Raw genomic sequence first — 20,318 nt, forward strand, 5'->3', positions numbered from 1 at the left:
TTAGAAAGTTGAGGATCCAGCTACAGATGGAGGTACAGAGGCCCAGGGTCTGGAGTTTCCCAGGATTTGCAACTCAACCTGTTAACTACAATTTTGTCCAGTCATCAGCCTCTCCTTGCTAGTAGTCTCACTACTCGCTGCCTCCATTTGTAAACCCACCTCCCCATCCTCAGTGCTATCACTGGCTCCCATCCCCCTGCCAAATTAGCTTAATTCCCAGACAACAGACCTGAAAAGATATTGGTCCCCTTCAGCTTCAGGTGTAACCCATACCTTTTGTACATGTCATACCTTCTCCGTAGGAGAGATCCCAAATAAAACACGAGTCGCCTCTTTACCATTCTGTGGTGTGTGGAAGTAGATTTGGTACGGTCTGCTCCTACAGACTCTACCATTCCTTATCCTTGTCTGCAAACCATTCCTGCCTGATGATCTGCTGTGCCATCTGGTGGGAGATGAGACTCTCAGTGAAGGTCTCTCTGTGGAGAGACCTCGGGTGGAGAGTGGTGCACACTGTGGTCAGAATCAAATTCAGGTTTATTCATTCATTCATTATGTTCTGTTTCGTCTAACATGGACGATCATGGTCTTGACCATGATTGCTCTAGACAAATTTTCTACTAAAGTTTTTTTGCCATTGCCACCTTTTGGCAGTGTCTTTACAAGATTTGTCACCCAACTATTATTAATCCTCTTTAGAGATTGTCTGCCTTGTGTCAGTGGTTCCATAAGCAGGATTTGTGATGTGCACCAGCTGCTCAATCGAACATCTGCCACCAATCCGGTTAATTGTCACTGACCAATGCTGTGAAATCTGTTGTCCAGTGCAAGGCTGCCATGAAACAACAATTACACTAAATGACAAACAATAAACCATGACAAAGAGGAATAGCAAGGTATTGTTACTGGGTCCATGGTTCAGAAATCTGATGGCGGACGGGAAGAAACTGTTCCTCAATCAGAGTGTGGCTGTTCAGGTATCGAAAGGAAAGCAGACAGGCAGAGGGGTGGTGCAGCTCTGTTGGTAAAAAATGAAATCAAATCATTAGAAAGAGATGACGTAGGATCAGAATGTGTAAAATCGTTTTGGGTTGAATTAAGGAACTACAAGGGTAAAAAGATTGTGATGGGAGTTATTCACAGAATCCCAAACAGAAGTAAAGATGTTGTTGACAAAGTACAACAGCAGCCAGAAAATGCATGTCAAAAGGGCAGCATTACAATTGTCATGGAGGATTTCAATGTGCAGGTAGATTGGGAAAATCAAGTTGCTGCTGGAGTTTCTGGAATAAGTATGAGATCTGTTTTTGGCCCACGAGGGGATCAGCTATTCTGGATTGGGTGCTGTGCAATGTACTAGGATTGAATAGAGGGCTTCAGGTAAAGGAACACTTCGGGACAAGTGACTTGAGCAGAGAAGCTGAAGTTTGCTGTATTGTCATCACAGTGGAGTAAAGGGAATTACGGAGGCATGGGAAAGGAGCTGACCAAAATTGAATGCTACCAGGGATTATTGTAAAGCAGCAATGACTGGAATTTCTGGAGCAATTCGTAAGGTGCAGGATATATACATCCCAACGAAGAAGTAAAAATTATAAGGAGTTAGTGGATCGCGAAGATTTTAAAAACTAACAGAAGGCAAACAAAAAGTCATAAAGAAGGAAAAGAGGGAATATGAATGTAAGCCAGCCAATAGTATTAAAGAAGACCAAAAGTTTCTTCAGATATTCAAAGTGCAAAAGTGAGGTGCCAGTAGAAATTGGACCACTGCAAAATAATGCGGGAGAGGTAGTAATGTGTTGACAAGGAAATGGCAGATGAATTGAATAACTATTTTGCATCAGCCTTTACTGTGGAATACACTAGCAGAATGCTGGCAGTTCAAGAATGTCGGGGAGCTGTACTGTATAAAGTTGCCATTCCTAAGGACAAGGTTCTTGGGAAACTGAAAGGTTTGAAGATTGGTAAGTCACCTGGATTGTGAAGATGTCGGTAACAATCTTTCAAGAATCAAGAGATTCTGGCATTGTTCAGGAGGACTGGAAAATTGCAAATGTCACTCCACTCTTCAAGAAGGGAGGGAGGTAGTAGAAAGGAAATTATGGGCTAGTTAGTCTGACCTCAGTGGCTGGGAAGATGTTTGAGTTGATCGTTAAGAATGTCATTTTGGGGTATTTGGAGGGACATGATAAAATAGGCAGCAGTCAGCATGGTTTCCTCAAGGGGAAATCATTTCTAACAATCTGTTAAAGAGTTCTTTGAAGAAATAATAAGCAGGATAGATAAAAGTAAAGAAGAATCGGGCGCTGTTGTGTACTTGGAATTTCAGACGGTGTCACACGTGAGGTTGCTTAACAAGCCCATAGTATTACAGGGAAATGGTTGTCTGGCAGGAGGCAAAGACTGGGGATAAAAGGAGCCTTTTCTGGTTGGTTGCCAGTGACTGGTGATGTTCTACAGGGGTCTATGTTGAGACTGATTCTTTTCACGTTATATGTCATTTCATTTTTAAATCTTTTTACTAATATATAATCTTCTACAGCTATAAAATACAGAAATTCAACAAATTAGTAAATACATAATTAATAAAGCTGAAGAGAAAAAAAACTTGTATATGCTAATGAAAAAACAATTTTATAAAAGAAAAAGAAGGGAAAAAGAGAACCCCAGCTAACTTAAAAAAAACCACTAACTATAAAACAAAAAAAAAGAGGAAAAATCCCATTAGGAACCAACTCTCGGAGCAATACATCTTACAATCATTTCAATCATTTATTTATATATATATATGTGTGTGTGTGTGTGTGTGTGTGTGTGTGTGTGTGTGTATATATATATAAAGAAAAAGAAAACAACAACCGCCAAATCACATTTATATAACATAAAACTGGAAGGAAACAATGTAAATTGATTCAAATTAAATGATAATATTTAGCAAAAGAGCCCCACCTTCTCTCAAAATCAAATCAGGTATCAAAAGTTCTACTTCTAATTTTTTCCAAACTAAGACATAACATTACTTGGGAAAACCATTGAATTAGTGTAGGAGCAGAGGTATCTTTCCACTTCAAAAAAATAGCTCTTCTTGCCAACAATGTAACAAATGCAATTACATGTTGGTTTGAAAATGAAATACCCTGAATATAATGTGGAACTATTTCAAATAGAACAATCAATGTATTAGGCATTTGATAGAGTTGAATGGATTTATTTGTTTAATGTATTAGAGAGATTTGGCTTTGGTAATAATTTTAATAAGTGGATTCAAATAATCTCTAAGAACCCTATCACTACTGTCATTACTAATAATCTTAGGTCTCCCTTTTTTTCCTTTCACGAGGTACTCGACAAGGGTGTCCATTAAGTCCTTTATTATTTAATCTCACATTGGAGCCTTTGGCTATAACAATTCACGAAGCTAAAAATATTGATGGTATTTCTATAAATGGGACCATACATAAGATTACTCTTTATGCAGATGATCTTTTGGTTTATATCTCGAATCCTGAAGAATCAATTCCTAATCTTTTGGAATTATTAAATGATTTTGGAAAATTTTCAGGATATAAACTTAATTTAAATAAAAGTGAATTGTTCCCTTTAAATGTTCCTGTTTTTATATACTGTATAAGGATATTCCATTTAGAATTGTGAACTCTTTTAAATATTTGGGTATTATCATTACAAAAAAATAAAGATCTTTATAAAGCTAATCTGCAAAATCCACTGTAGTCACACACCCAAGCTACTGTGACAGGACCTTGCAAACCTGTCACCTCTCCCAACAGGAAGGATAAGAGCAGCAGTACAGGAGAACACCACCACCTGCAGGTTCCCCTCCATGTCCCACAGCCTCCCTGGCCAGCTGGACAAACCACCTCCAGCCAGCTGGACAGATCATCTCCTTCTCACTGTGGCATGGAGTTCTCCGCCACACTGCAGTTCACAGAAGCAATGTTTGTACCATCCAGAGGGATTCTTCACCCTGTCCCCACAGTGGCCTCCACGTGTAGTAAAGACACCTACCTTAGGCTATTGTTTAACAAACACAGATCCATCCTCCATTCCACAATTCCAAGGAAAATCATCTCCAAACTCCTAGAAATGAGACACAACACCTCCCTTTGCAACTGTATGCTTGGCCTCCTGACCAACAGAACACAATCAGGAAGGAAGCACTGTGACATCCACAGCACAATTATTCTCACAGCGTTTGCACCATGAGGAAAACCTCTCTCCAACTCTAGAGTTTGATCGAAATCATTTCTGTCTGCATGGACGAAGGGAGAGAGAGCGAAAGGCAAAGGTAGGCTCTGAGTTATGAAGAGAGGTAGACAGAGCTCTGAACACTGGGAACAGGGAGCGGGATAAACAGAGCTCTGACCATAGGGGACGGGGGAAGAAGAAGAGGGGGTGTGGAGAGGAGAGGGGGGAGTGATGAGGGAGAGACAGAACTCTGAACACAGGGGAGAGAGGACAGGGAGAGACAGAACTCTGAACACAGGGGAGAGAGGACAGGGAGAGACAGAACTCTGAACACAGGGGAGAGAGGACAGGGAGAGACAGAACTCTGAACACACGGGAGAGAGGACAGGGAGAGACAGAACTCTGAACACAGGGGAGAGAGGACAGGGAGAGACAGAACTCTGAACACAGGAAGAGAGGACAGGGAGAGACAGAACTCTGAACACACGGGAGAAGGGCGAAGCTGGAAGATCTCCCTGTTCTCTAATAACTATCGATCACCACAATCTGACCTTACCCACACGGGCGACCCAGGCGGCAACACATAGCAGGGACGAGACCATCCACATCGTGAAGGCGTTTTGTCGATCTGGAGTTTCGGAGAATCTCGGGGAAAAACAGGAAGGGACTTCCGGTTACACCCGGCCCGCCACTCCCGGAAGAGAAAAGTCAGGAATTCTGTGAGACGACACTTGTCTGTTTAACACATCGACCCGTTGTATCTTTACCCACAGACTTTTTAAATCTCTCTACCCGACTGTTTCCTCAAACTATTTCCACCCGCTTTGTTGCCCTCACTTCTATCTCAACCCTCACTCCACCACAATCGTCGTCCAGCAGTCTGAGGACCAGCCCCGTGTGGCGGTCGGGTTTGCAGGAAATCCGCGGTCAGGGACCGGACCTACACACACACAATCAGAATCAGGTTTAATATCATTGCGTAATTTGTAGTTTTGCGGCAGCAGTGCAATGCAATACGTTATAAAACTATAAATTACAATAATTATTAAATCACTCGCGAAAAACGGGGGGGGGGGGGAATAGTGAGTGCCTGGATTCTTGACCATTCAGAAATCTGATGACGGAGGGTAAGAAATTGTTCCTGTAACTTTGAGGAATTCGGTAATGGGAAGGATTCGGAGCCGAGGAGAGGTGCTGGTTGCCTGAAAGAGACATCTTGTAACCGACTTTCATCCGTGGCTCCAATCACCGCCTCTCCGAGCAGCCAGGGAGGGGGTTTCGTTACGAGACGTTTCCAACCGCGACAGCTTCTGGGATTCAGACATTCGAACACTGGCTACTGTCAGCAGTGATACACAAAATACTGGAGGAACTCAGCAGGCCAGGCTGCATCTATGGAAAAGAGGACAGTCAACGTTTCGGGCCGAGACCTTCGGCAGGACTAGAGTAAAAAGCTGCAAAATAGATTTAAAAGGCGGGAGAGGGGTGAAAGGGAGAAAGATGAGCTGATAGGTATGAAACCTGAAGGAGGAAGGATGCAGTAAAGAGTTGGGAAGCCGTGGCGGCGCCAGAGATTTTTTCCTGTTGGTTCTACAGTGGGGCTGAATTATTCAGTGATGGTGCTGAGAGATGTATTGTGCAAGGCCAGACGCGTGGCGTTCAAGCATTATGTGCCTACTATAAATGCCTCTGCAGACATCCCACCCTGCAAAAACTGATTTCGGGGAGGTAGCACCATCAATTTGCGGGAGATTCCCGGAACTTCTGAGAGAGGTGGGATGTCTGCAATAGAGTAGCTCCTTAGCAGCTAGCCAGCTAGTTTAAATAACGTTAGCTATGCTAATGAACGAATGACACCTGTTAAACTCACCTCAACATGTCTTTTACAGTCTTAACCCACCATGGGCAATAGAAAAGTCACTGTTGCAAACAGTGCAGCGAGCAACACTGTCATTACTTTTGACCCCTATTAGGCAGGGGTACGCTTTAGGGTAGTCTGGGGTGAAGTACATTTTATATTTTCTTTTTTTTGGAACACTCTGCCATGGCGCGCTCTCTCTCTCGTGCTCTCGCTTGCTTTTCTCTCTCTCGCTCTCAAAAAAATTGATTTATGTGATATTGTATATACTTTGCAGGCATCAGGGAGCCACTATTAATATGTGGGAGACTCCCGGAACTTCCGGGAGAGGTGGGATGTCTGCCTCTGTTGATTCACAAGCAACAGCAATTGATAGATCTAATATAGAAGTGAACTGTTACAGTGTCAACAGCATTGGAGACAACCCGGGCTACACAGAGCATAAACAAACAAACCAACAGAGCATCCGACCCACGTGAATCACGTACCAATCCCGAAATCAGCCTCAAATGCGTGCTTTTGAACTAAAAAGCACAACACTAACCCACAATGTCCACTGCTATTCACATTACATAGACAGACAATGCCAAAAGATACACGGTTATTAAAGTCAAATAAGGCAAACAACAGATATGCAAGGCTTTACCAGGAGTTGGACAAATCATACTCTGACCATGCAATACCTCAATTAATTCGGCTATTGAACTTAAAACAAAAATCAACAGAATCACTGCTTGGAAGTCTAAGCAAAACAAATAGGCTTAATAGCAATAAATGTAATATTTTAGTATTTGTAGGAAACATAAGGACTATGAGGTATCTACCACAAAATAATAATAATAATAATAATCAGCATTGGTCTAGGCGTAAATTTAAAAAAAATTGTCCATCTTTAACCAGACCAACCTCAGAAAGGCGCTGTCAAAGTTATACCAACATGTCTCCTGCCCCACTAGAAGCCTGAATATACTTGACCACTGCTACACAGCAGTCAAGGATGCTGACCATCTATGACCACCTCACAGTCCCATATCGCGGAAAGGCAATTAACCAGAACCTTTCAGCCTCTATCATGGACCTCCAGTGCCGCCGGCCCAGACAGTGGTGAGGTGGTGATGTCATGTGTCACATGTGGGACTCTATGCAGGCAATATAACAGTTGCCTTTTCTCTCCACTTCCATCACAGTCGGGGACGCATGTTTGGCACAGCTTTGTGGGCCGAAGGGCCTGTATTGTGCTGTAGGTTTTCTATGTTTCTATGACACACCCGGTAGCCAGGGTTAGTCCCAGTAACAACATGCCCCTTTCAGGGGATGGGGAGGACTGAGATTAGTCAGGTCCGTACAGGTAATTTTACTGCTCTCCAGAAAGGGACCCTTGCTCTTCCAGTTGCAGTGACGTTAACTGATCAACAGCCTCGGTTCCAGCAACAGCCATTTGAACCCTCTCTCAATCATTGGCAGACTAACAACCAACAGGAAATACACAAAAAATGCTGGAGGAATCCAGCAGGCCAGGTAGCATCTACCAAAAAAAGTAAAACAGTCGACATTTCGGTGCGAGACCCTTCATTAGGACTGGGGGTAAAAAAGATGAGAAGTTGGAGCAAGAAGGTGGGGGAGGGGAGGAAGTAGTACAAGGATGCTGTCGGTCTCCAAGTACTTGATTTAAGACTGTTATTGTGTGTTTCTGATTGACATACAGAGTGAATTGCCCAGCTGTATCTGGGATTCTTAATGCACGTGTCACCTTTAAAGTTTCAAATGCATCCAGCTGTTCCTCAGAAAGAATCACAGGATCGTCTGCGCACTTCCTGTGCTTCAGCAGGTTGTTGAGTGGTTGAAGAATGGTCAATGAATCTGCCACTAGCCTGTCAATACATCATTTAGCAATCATTTCATCCTTTCACTGCTACGGGCGGAAGTTCCCACTTGCTTCAAAATGGCAGCAATTATACCAGTGCCTAAGAAGAATAATGACTTAATGACTATCGCCCGGTAGTACTCACATCTACAGTGATGAAATGCTTTGAGAGGGGTTGGTCATGACTAGATGGAACTCCTGCCTCAGCAAGGACCTGGACCCACTGCAATCTATCTATCGCCACAATAGGTCAATGGCAGATGCATCCTCAATGGCTCTCCACACGACTTTAGACCACCTGGACAACACAAGCACCTACATCAGGATGCTGTTCATTGACGGTAGCTCAGCATTTAATACCATCATTCCCACAATCCTGACTGAGAATTTGCAGAACTTGGGCCTCTGTATCTCCCTCTGCAATTGGATCCTCGACTTCCTAACCAGAAGACCACAAACTGTGCGGATTAGTGGTAATATATCCTCCTCGCTGATGATAAATAAGGGCGCACCTCAGGGGAGTGTGCTTAACCCACTGCTCTACTCTCTATATACACATGACTGTGTGACTAGGCAAAGCTCAAATACCATCTATAAATTTGCTGACAGTACAACCATTGTTGGTAGAATCTCAGGTGGCGAAGAGAGGACGTACAGGAGTGAGATATACCAACTAGTGGAGTGGTGTCGCAGCAACAGCCTGGCACTCAATGTCAGTAAGATGAAAGAGCTGATTGTGGACTTCAGGAAGGATAAGACAAAGGAACACATACCAATCCTCATAGAGGGACAAATGTGGAGAGAGTGGGCATCTTCAAGTTCCTGGGTGTCAAGATCTCTGAGGATCTAACCTGGTCCCAACATATCGATGTAGTTATAAAGAAGGCAAGACAGTGACTATACTTTGTTAGGAGTTTGAAGAGATTTGGCATGTCAACAAATACACTCAAAAACTACAATAGTTGTACCGTGGAGAGCATTCTGACAGGCTGTATCACTGCCGTATGGAGGGGCTACAGCACAGGACCGAAAGGAGCTGCAGAAGGTTACAAATCTAGTCAGATCCATCTTGGGCATTAACTTACAAAGTACCCAGGACATCTTTAGGGAGCGGTAGCTGAGAAAGGCAGCGTCCATTATTAAGGACCCCTAGAACCCAGGGCACGGGGCTTCCCAGACGGAGCGACAGCAGTCACATCACCACCATCATCCTCCCAAGGCGTCACTGGCTGGCTATGCTTTCACGTTTTGTTTTTCGTTTTGAGATTTCATACAAAGCATATCCATTGATCCACAGTGTTCTTTCGCTCATTGGGTTAATGCAGAGATTTGCTCTTCAAATTTTTCACTGTCTCTAACATGCTGGTTTTAGAGTTTTATGCATGTTTGGTGTACCTTTCGATTAAAAATAACTTCACTCACCTCGTTAACTTTCAATCGGCCACACATTTTACTCAGCTTATTTTATCTATACCATTCACCCTTTCTACTAAGCCTGCCGACTGAGGATGGGAGCGACAATGGAAATGTTGATCAATCTCTGAGGCCTTACATACTTCTCCCATTACCTTCCCATAATGTGTGTACCGTTGTCGCGAGATGGTTTCCAAGGTATCCTGAACCTCAGGATGAATCACTTCCAAAATCTAGGTAATGATAAAACCTAGAAGATTATAAGGCTAGCAGGAAGGAGCTTAAGAATGAAATTAGGAGAGCCAGAAGGGGCCATGAGAAGGCATTGGTGGACAAGATTAAGGAAAACCCCAAGGCATTCTACAAGTATATGAAGAGCAAGAGCATTCAGATGTGAGAGAATAGGACCAATCAAGTGTGACAGTGGAAAAGTGGGTATGGAACCGGAGGAGGTAGTGGAGGTACTTAATGAATACTTTGCTTCAGTATTCATGGTGGAAAAGTATCTTGGTGATTGTAGGGATGACGTGCAGTGCACAGAAAAGTTTGAGAGTGTAGATATTAAGGAAGAAGATGGGCTGGAGCTGTTGGAAAGCATCACATTTCCATTATCTTTAAATAAACTAACTGACAATGTGGTGATCAAACACACTTTGAGGATTTGGTTTCGAAAATATTTTGGTTTATTGTGATTCTCCCTGTCAAGTCCCAACTTTTCTAATTGTTTTTAATACCATCTTTAATTGACTTATCGTTTAAAGAATGAGATAGATTGGGTATTAAACAACTTCAAGATTTTTTTGATGGAGGGAATCGCTCTTCTTTTGTCCAACTTTCAATGAAATTTAACCTTTCCAATACCCACTTTTTTCCATACTTACAGATTACAGATTACAGATTTTTTAAGATTTCAATCACAAACATTTCCTACATCCAGATAAGAATATAATAGATACAATTTTTAATCTGAAACCCTTTGACAATGGTTCAATATCTTACATTTACGGTCTGCTGTTGGGACTGAAAAAGGCCTCTTTAGATAAAATTAAAGGAGATTGGGAAAAGGATTTGCAGATTTTCATATCTGAAGAAAGCTGGAAGATTATTTTAAAATTGATTAATTCTTCATCATTATGCGCTCGTCATTCTTTATTACAATTCAAAGCGGTACATAGAGTTCATATGTCTAAAGACAAGCTCTCTTGTTTCTATGTGGATATTTCTCCCTACTGTGATAGATGTACTAATGGAGTGGCCACACCAATTCATATGTTTTGGATATGTCCGAACCTTGAAAAATATTGGAAAGATGTATTTCAAACTTCTTCTGTACTTTTCAATAAAGTTTTAAGCCCGATCCCTTGTGACTGCCATGTTTGGTATTGTTGAGGATAATACTACAAAACTGAAGCCATCCAGTTTGCGGATATTGGTCTTTATGTCTCTTATGGCCAGGAGGGTGATCTTGCTCGAGTGGAAGGAGGCCGCCCCGCCCACTCATGCTCAATGGCTATCTGACGTTATGTTATGCGTTGATTTAGAGAAGATTCGTTGTTCGATTTCTGATTCTAAATGTGATTTTCTAATGTCATGGGGACCCTTTCTGAGTTATTTTCATACTCTTTGAACTCTTATTAAAGTATGGATCTGTGCCATTATTATTATAATATTATATGGTCAGGTAGTTTTTTTAACCAACCAGCTCATTTTGGTAGTGGGGGTAGATGTTTTAAATAAAATACAACTATTATTTTATCTCATTTTATAATTCAACCTTTTTTTTCTACATGATTGATTTGGAATATGGGATACTGTGATCATATTACTGTGATTTAAATGAATATAATTTGTATTACTTGTTCCTTATGAATTTTTGTATTCGTATTTATGCAATTTATATAATAATACAAATAATTTAGATTATTAGATGATGAGGATATGCAGTCCTCTTTTATTGTCATTTAGTAATTCATGCATTAAGAAATGATACAATATTCCTCCGGTGTGATATCGCAGAAACACAGGACAGACCAAGACTGAAAAACTAAGAAAAACCACATAATTATAACATACAGTTACAACAGTGCAAGAATACCATAACTTAATGAAGAACAGGCCATGGCACAGTAAAAAAGTTCAAAGTCTCTTGAATGTCCCAAATCCCATGCAGACGGGAGAAGGAAGAAAACTCTCCCTGCCATGCCCGACCACAGTCCAACTCTGAGTCGTCCGAAAACTGCGAGCTCTGATCAGCCCTCCGACACTGAGTACCGAGAACCATCTCTGCCAAATGGTTCGACCTCAGCCTCGGCCGCCAGCAGCAGGCAAAGCCGGGGATTTTGGGGCCTTCCCTCCGGAGATTCTCGATCACACAGTAGCAGCGGCAGCAAACCGGGCATTTCAGAAATTTCTCCAGATGTTCCTCTGCTTCTCACGTCTGTCTCCATCAAATCACAATTGTGCACGGCATCCTACTTACAGATACGATATCATTTCACCGGGGAGCTGCGTGCGCTGCGTTGTGCTGCCATCTTCTCCTCCCATACTCTTGAGGAGAGGAGAAGCTGGTTCGAGGTAGCTTGCAGCGGCCACTCCGGTGGTGATGTCTGTTATTTGTCAAGTAGGGTGCCGTGCACAATCTTGATTTGATGGAGACGGACATGAGAGCATGGAGGAACATCTGGTGAAACTTCTGAAATGCCTGCTTTGCTGCTGCTGCTACTGTGTGGTCCACAATCTCCGGAGGGGAAGGCCCCGAGTCCTCGGCTTTGCTTGTTGCTCGGCGGCCGGGGCAGGGTCAAAGCGATCAGCAGAGGATGGTGCTCGGTGCTCGGTGTTGAAGGGCTGGTTGGAGGCTCGAAGTTTTCGGACGGACTCAGAGTCTGCTGCGGTCGGGTGCTTCCAATGGTGCTGCATCGGCAAGTTTGCGGTGCTTGGAGGTTCATGGCAGGGAGGGTTTCTCCCTTCTACCATCTGCGTGAGATGAGGCTATCGGGAGTTTGAGACTTTTTTTTATCATGCCCATGGTCTCTGCTCTTATCAAATTATGGTATTGCTTTGCACTGTTGTAACTGTATGTTTCATTATGTGGTTTTGTCAGTTTTAGTCTTGGTTTGTCCTGTATTTCTTGTGACATCATTCTGGAGGAACATTGTATCATTTTTTTATGCATGCATTTCTAAATGACAATAAACGAGGACTGAGTGTCCTCATAATCGAAAAAAAAATTGAAAGAGGAAAGCATCAGGTTGGATAAGTCACCGGGACTGGATGGGATGTACCCCAGGCTACTGTGGGAAGTGAGGGAGGAGATTGCTGAGCCTCTGGCAAATATCTTCGCATCATCAATGAGGACAGGACAGGTTCTGGAAGATTGGAGGTTTGTGGATGTTGTTCCCTTATTCAAGAAAGGGAGTAGAGATAGCCCAGGAAATTATAAGCAAGTGAGTCTAACTTCAGTGGTTGGTAAGTTGATGGAAAAGATCCTGAGAGGCAGGATTTATGAACGTTTCGAGAGGCATAATAGGATTAGGAACAGTCCGCATGGGTTTGTCAAAGGCAGGTCGTCCCTTACGAGCCTGATTGAATTTTTTGAGGATGTGACTAACCACATTGATGAAGGTATAGTCGTAGATGTAGTGTATTTGGATTTTAGCAAGGCATTTGATAAGGTACCCTATGCAAGGCTTATTGAGAAAGTAAGGAGGCATGGGATACAAGGGGACATAGCTTTGTGGATCCAGAACTGGCTTGCCCACAGAAGGCAAAGAGTGGTTGTAGATGTGTCATATCTGCATGGAGACCGATGACCAGTGGTGTGCCTCAAAGATCTGTTCTGGGACGCCTACTCTTGTTGATTTTTATAAGTGACCTGGATGAGGAAGTGAAGGGATGGGTTAGTAAATTTGCTGATGACACAAATGTTGGGGCTGTTGTGGAGGGCTGTCAGAGGTTACAACGGGACAGTGATAGGATACAAAACTGGGCTGAGAAGTGGCAGATGGAGTTCAACCCAGATGTGTGAGGTGGTTCATTTTGGTAGGTCAAATATGATGACAGAATATAGCGTTAATGGTAAGACTCCTGGCAGTGTGGAGCATCAGAGGGCTTTTGCGGTCCGAGTCCATAGGACACTCAAAGCTGCTGTGCAGGTTGACTCTGTGGTTAAGAAGTCATGTGGTGCATTGGCCTTCATCAATTGTGGGATTGAGTTTAAAAGCTGAGAGGTAATGTTGCAACTATATAAGTCCCTGGTCTACCCCACTTGGAGTACTGTGCTCAATTCTGGTCGCCTCACTACAGGAAGGACCTGGAAACCAAAGAAAAGGTGCAGAGGAGACTTACAAGGATGTTGACTGTATTCAGGAGCATGCCTTATGAGAATAGGTTGAGTGAACTCGGCCTCTTCTCCTTGGAACGACAGAGGATGAGAGGTGACCTGATAGAGATAATGAGATGCGTTGATCGTGTGAATAGTCAGAGGCTTTTCCCCAGGGCTGAAATGGCTAGCATGAGAGGGCATAGTTTTAAGGTGCTTGGAAGGAGGTACAGAGGAGATGTCAGGGGTAAGTTTTTTTATGCAGAGAGTGGTGAGTGCGTGGAATGGGCTGCTGGCAATGGTGGTGGAGGCAGAAACGAAAGGGTCTTTTCAGAGATTCCTGGATGAATACATGGGAGCTTAGAAAAATAGAGGGCTATGGGTTAAGCCTAGGTAGTTCTAAGGTAGGGACATGTTCAGCATAGCTTTGTGTTTGAAGGGCTTATATTGTGCTGTATGTTTTCTATGTTTCTATTAAACAGTTAGCTTCTGTGACTGTATGATTCTTTCGAAAAAAGAAATGCGTCAACCCACCATGAAAAAGCACTCAGAATGACCAATACGTATGTATATCCTTCGCACGTAGGTAATTCTGCAGTCTCCATCTGTAAATGCACGAACAATCCATTGGAGGGTGGTGTATGAGATCCTCCCACCTTCACTGGTTTTTCTAGATTTTGTAAAGTACATTTCAAACATTTAAAACCTGATTTACTGTTTGTGATAAACCATGGACATATCATGTTTGATTGACACAATCCATCAAACTCCTCTTCAACCTGGGGGAAAGACTTCCAGCCGAGTCATGGCTCTCTGATATATGCACATTATGTCCCTCGGGAGTGCAGGTAATTGTAGCTCTCATTTTACATAATAAATCTCGTCCATGTAGGTTTATGTCAGTTTCTGAATAGCTTTTTCTAAACAGTATCTGGGCCAAGCAGTTCTTATACCATGCCCCGTAATTCCCTTTCCATCCAAGATCGTCATACTTCACTTGGTTCCTTATCTGCTTGTCTTTCTGCAGGTTTCCATATACCGTACTCAAGGTCCACCACCACAATGTTGCACCAACACTATTAGCAAAGCACTCGGTAAAATTTTGTTCCAGACAATAGAATACCATTTTGTTACTACAAGTATATTTCCATAGTGCAATATTTATAAGCATACCTCTTTTGAATTACTCTCACTGCAACCTGCAGCATGCAATTTACCTTTAAGCAATGTAATTTTAGATTGGATTTAATGAACTACAGATTTCACAACCTTCTAAAGGACTTGGAGACTTAACTCTCAAGCTGGCAGGTATGGAACCATTAAGTGGGTGAAGGTTAATTTCAGTGGCTGGAAGCTAGGCAGGTGGGTGGCACTCCAAGCCAGGCTGAAACACAAAGGAATGAGACCCCCACAAAATGCTGGAAGAACTCGGCAGGCCAGGCTGCATCTATGGAAAAGAGTACAGTCAACATTTCGAGCTGAAACCCTTCAGCAAGATTATGTGAAGGGTCTCAGCCCAAAACGTCGACAACTCTTTTCCACAGATGCTGCCTGGCCTGCTGAGTTCCTCCAGCATTTTGTGTGTGTGTTACTTGCATTTCCAGTATCTGCAGATTTTGTCTTCTTTGGGAATGAGACTCCCTTGACCCAGCATCTTGTTAGCAAATCTCTAGTTGCTGGAGAACAAAATTGAGTAGCTGAGGGCTGTATTCTGTATTGGAGGTAAATGTGAGATTGTGGTGTTCTATGCTCACAACCCTGATAGGAAACATGCACTCCACATCCACTCTATCCACACCTTTCAATATTTGATTAATTTCAATGAGATCCCCCTGCATTCTTCTAAACTGCAGCCAGTACAAGCACACACTCATCATATATTAACCCTTTCATCCTTCAGATCATTCTCGTGCACTGTCACTGGGCTGTTGCCACAATCTATGGACCCACTTTTAAGACTCTTCATCTCATGTTCTCAATATTTATTGCTTATTTATTTATTTTTCCTTTTGTATTTGTATAATTTGATGTCCTTTGCACATTGGTATTTGTCCTTCCTGTTGGGTGCTATCTTTTATTGATTCTATCGTGTTTCTTGGATTTATTGTGAACACCCTCAAGAAAATCAATCTCAGGTTTGTATATGGTGACAGCTATGTACTTTGATAACAAATTTACTTTAAACTTTGGAAGAGAATCCAATGATCCAAGTATCTGAATTCCTCCTCCTGCACCATCTCCTTAGCCACATTGTCCTCCTAGTTCTGGCCTCACCAGCATGTGGCAAGAGTCCTTTAACGTAGCACTTCACTCCCTGAATGCACTTTACAGGAGTTCATCACCCTTTCTGCCTCTGTGACTGGTACTGACGTGGACCCTGACTTCTGGCTCCTCACCTTTCCTGTTAAGAATGCAACGGACTCAGTGATGTCTCTGACCCTGGCACCTGGAAGGCAACATAACATCTGTTAGTCATGTTTTCATCCACAGAATCTCTTCTGTCCCTTTAACCAGTGAATCCTCTATCACCACTGTTCACCTCTTCTCCCACCTTCTCTCCGGAGCCACAGAAGTAGACGTTGCCAGAGACCAGACTGCTGTGGCTTTCCTCTATAACAGAGTCCACTAGTATCCAGAACAGTATGCGTTTCATTGACAGGAACACCCACAATGATTATTCATGCAGTCATAGAAAAGTACAGCACAGAAACACCCCTTTGGCCCAAGTCGTCCATGCAAAAAGCAGTTAAACCGCCTATTCGCACTGACCTATCCCATGACCCAACTTAGTTAGACTCCACTTGGAGGACTGTGTTTTATCCCTGGTCACCTCACTACAGGAAAAGTGTGGATATTTATAGAGAGTGCAGAGGAGATTTACAAGGATGTTGACTGGATTGGAGAGCATGCCTTATGAGAATAGTTTCAGCGAACTTGGCCTTTTCTCCTTGTAGCGACTGAGGATGAGAGGTGACCTGATAGATGATGAGAGGCAATGATTGCCGGGATATCCAGAGGCTTTTTCCCAGGGCCGAAATGCCTAACAAAAAGGAGCATAGCTTTAAGTTGCATGGAAGTAGGTGCAAGGGGGATGTCAGAAGTAACCACATAGACAGTGGTGGGTGCGTGGAATGCACTGCCAGTGATGGTGGTTGAGGTGGATAGAATAGGATCTTTTGAGAAACTCTTAGATAGGTACACTGAATTGAGAAAAATAGAGGGTTATTCAGCAAGGAAATTCTAGGCAGTTTCTAGTGTAGGTTACATGATCAGCACAACATTGTGGGCAGAAAGTCATATGACGTGCTATCGATGTCTATGTTCGATGGGACCATAGTCCTCCATATGTCTACCTATGTGTCAATTCAAACTTCACAGTAACAGTGAAATCAAGCTCATATGCACCAATTGTGCTTCCACACTCTCACAACCCTCTGAGTGAAAAGGTTTCCCCTCATGTTCCTGTTAAACCTTTCACCTTTAACCTATGACCTCTGGTTGTAGTCCCACCCAACCTCACTAAAGCCTGCTTACATTTACTCTATCCATACTCCTCATCATTTTGTATACCTGTGTCAAATCTCTCAATCTTCTACATTCCAGTGAATAAAGTCCTAACCTATTCAATCTTTCCTTATAATTCAGATCCTCCACACCTGGCAACATCCTTGTAATTTTTTTCTGTACTCTTTCAACCTCAGTTACATCTTTCCTGTAGGTAGGCCTCACCAATGTCTTCTTCAACTTCAACATAACATTCAATCACTGGTCCTCAATACTTTTCCCTTTCACTCTCCTGACGGTCACCCAGTTACGTGCATCTGGCAACATAGGTAAGACTGCCTCCCTGTAATGCTTAATCAAGCAACTTCTCTGTCTCCCGAATGATCCGCAGCTCAACCAGTTCCAGCTCCATTTCCCTAACGTAGTCTGTAAGAAGTTGCACCCAAGTGCACTTCTTGCAAATGTGATCATTGGGGACACTGGAGCTCAGCCCGACTTCCCACATTGTACAGGAGGGGCAAGCCACTTCCTTGGGTTCCATTCTCACTGATCTGCCTGTGCAATAATAAAGAAAGAGATCTCCATAGAAACCGTGAGCTGCCTCTATCTCGGCACCAAAGTCTTTTCTCGGTGGGTTGTCATTTGGGATGAGGGTGTTGTCATTTTCAACTAACTTAACAACGTTCTGGATGAGAACAATACTCTAGAGAAGTTTCAGAGCAAACCACTGGGTGGAGACAGCCCTCACCAAAATTGTCTGTGACCTTCGGCTCAGCACCGATGCCGACAGGGTCTTAGTTCTCATTCTCCTCAATCTACTTTCAGTGCTGCCTTCAACCCAATTGAACATAACATTCTCTGAGATCACCTTGAGAACTGGGTTCACCTCACTGGTGTTGCCCTTAATGTATCTCAGAAAGAAAATTAATTGTCTGTCTTTGTGACCATTTCTCTAAGAGATACGATGTAGCTTTTGGTGCTCAGGGAAGCTGCCTTGGTCCCCTACTCTTCTCCTTGTACATCCTCCCCTCAGGAGACATCATCAGAGAGCGTAAACTTGATTTCCACAATTGTATCTCTCAGTCGAGCCTGACGATAACACCCTATCTTTGACTTCTGGTACAGCTTCAATAAACAAAAGGATGAGCAATAATTTCCTGAAACTAAATGAAGGTAAAACTGAAATATTTCTGGTTGGTCCCAGAGCCAAAAGAGATAAACTTCTTCATAAACTTGGGAACTTGGCTCCCCTTGTAAAATCAGAAGTAACAAATCTGGGAGTCTTCCTTGATTCAGATTTGCAGATTCAATCCCGCATAAAGAAAGTGACCAGAGCAGCATTTCTACACTTAGAAACATTGCAAAGGAACATCCATTTCTGTATCGTAATGATGCTGGAAAACTAATTCACACCCTTACATTAAATAGACTAGATTACAGCAATGCAATTTTTACTGGCCATCCAATGCTGTCTATTGATAAACTTCAACTTATTTAGAACACCACTGCTAGACTTTCAACTAAAACCAGGATGAGAGAGCATATCACTCCCATCCTAATTATTTAGCATTGGCTCTTGTATCTTTTAGAATTGATTTTAAAATTCTATAACTTTTGTTTTTAAAGCTCTCAATGGTCCGGGACCAGAGGATGCCAGAATTACTTTTGTTTTATAATTCTGCTTGAGCTCTCAGGTCTTCTTCAGCTGGTGTCTTGAATTTCAATGAAAACTGGTAGGTCATCTTTTTTAAAGTACATTGCCTATCTGTGGAACTCAGTACCTACAATGAAAAGGGATGCAGACTCGCTGACACTTTCAAACCTATTTATTCAACCTCACTTTTAACTAACATCTTTTTGTTTTTTATTTTTATGTTTGCACTTGTAAAACACTTTGAACTACATTGTCTGCACAAAGAGCGCTGTATAAATAAGTTATTATTGTGGGGTTGAAGTGTTGCTTGGATGAGGAATATTGTTGTCTGTGTGCAGATTTTTTTCACCAGAGGTGTTCATGTCATTGTGATTGGATGTTGATTGATCTTGAGTGTGGTGTTTTTCGATGAGATTGTCATTTCGGGGTTGAGATATTTTTTATATATTGGTTTATATTTACCGTAGGGTTACTGATTGAAGTGCAGTATTGTTTGGGGATCAGGAGTTGTTGGGAACCAGGGGTTGTTTGAGAGTGGGACTGGGGTGTCTTTATTGTGCAATGAGGGTCAATGGAGGTCAGAAGTGGGGATGTTCACTGGTGACTGCACAATGTTCAGTTCCATTCACACGTCAGCAGGTGAAGCAGCCCGTCTGCATGCAGTAAGCCCAGGACAACAGTCAGACACAGGCTGAGAAGTGACAGGTAACATTCACACCACACATGTACCAGGCAGTGACCATCTCCAACAAGAGAGAGTCTGACCACCTCCCTCTGACATCCCCATTGTCCAGTTCCCACCATGAACACACTGGGGTCAGCACTGAAACTGACCAGAAACTCACGGGACCAGTCACATCAACATCATGGGGTCACCATTGACCAGAAACTCACGGGACCAGTCACATCAACACACCAGGGTCACCGCTGAACAGAACCTCAACTGGACCAGTCACATCAACACCATGTCTACAGCAGCAGGTCAGAGACTGGGGATCCTGTGGGAGTGACTCATCTCTTCACACCCCAACACCTTTCCCCCATCAACAAGTCAGCAGTGTGATGGAACACTCTCCACTTACCTGGGTGAGGTCAGCTCCAGCAACACTCTAAGGACTGAATCATCCTCCCTATCTTTGTAACCCTCTCTGGCCCCTGGGCCCCTACCCCACTCTGTAACCCCTTACAGCTTCATGAATGTCCAACAACAGAATAATATTTTAGGTTACAATAGGTACATTTAATGTCAGAGAAATGTATAAAATATACATCCTGAATTCTTTTTCTTTGCAAACATCCACGAAAAGAGTGCCCCAAAGAATGAATGACAGTTAAATGTTAGAACTCCAACACCCCCCGCATCTCCCCCCCATGCATAAGCAGCAGCAATGATCACCCCCTCCCCCATCAGCAAAAAAGCATTGGCACCCCCCACCGAGCACTCAAGCGCGCAGCAAAGCATCAATAAAGACACAGACAAGCAGTACCCCAAAGACTGGTT

The 20,318-nt window shown here is 43.0% G+C and overlaps 1 protein-coding gene across 1 annotated transcript in view; it reads right to left on the minus strand.

Annotated features, from left to right (window-relative positions):
* Window positions 1–5,134, minus strand: part of LOC134355361 (uncharacterized) — a 45,235-nt gene extending 40,101 nt beyond the window's left edge. The window contains exon 1 of the mRNA XM_063065137.1: window positions 4,763–5,134. Coding sequence (XP_062921207.1) covers window positions 4,763–4,814 — 52 coding nt within the window. The 5' untranslated portion in view covers window positions 4,815–5,134. The remainder of the gene's footprint in view (window positions 1–4,762) is intronic.
* Between the last annotated feature and the right edge of the window lie 15,184 nt (window positions 5,135–20,318).

Source organism: Mobula hypostoma, chromosome 13, assembly GCF_963921235.1.
Source record: "Mobula hypostoma chromosome 13, sMobHyp1.1, whole genome shotgun sequence".
Lineage (NCBI taxonomy): Eukaryota > Metazoa > Chordata > Chondrichthyes > Myliobatiformes > Myliobatidae > Mobula > Mobula hypostoma.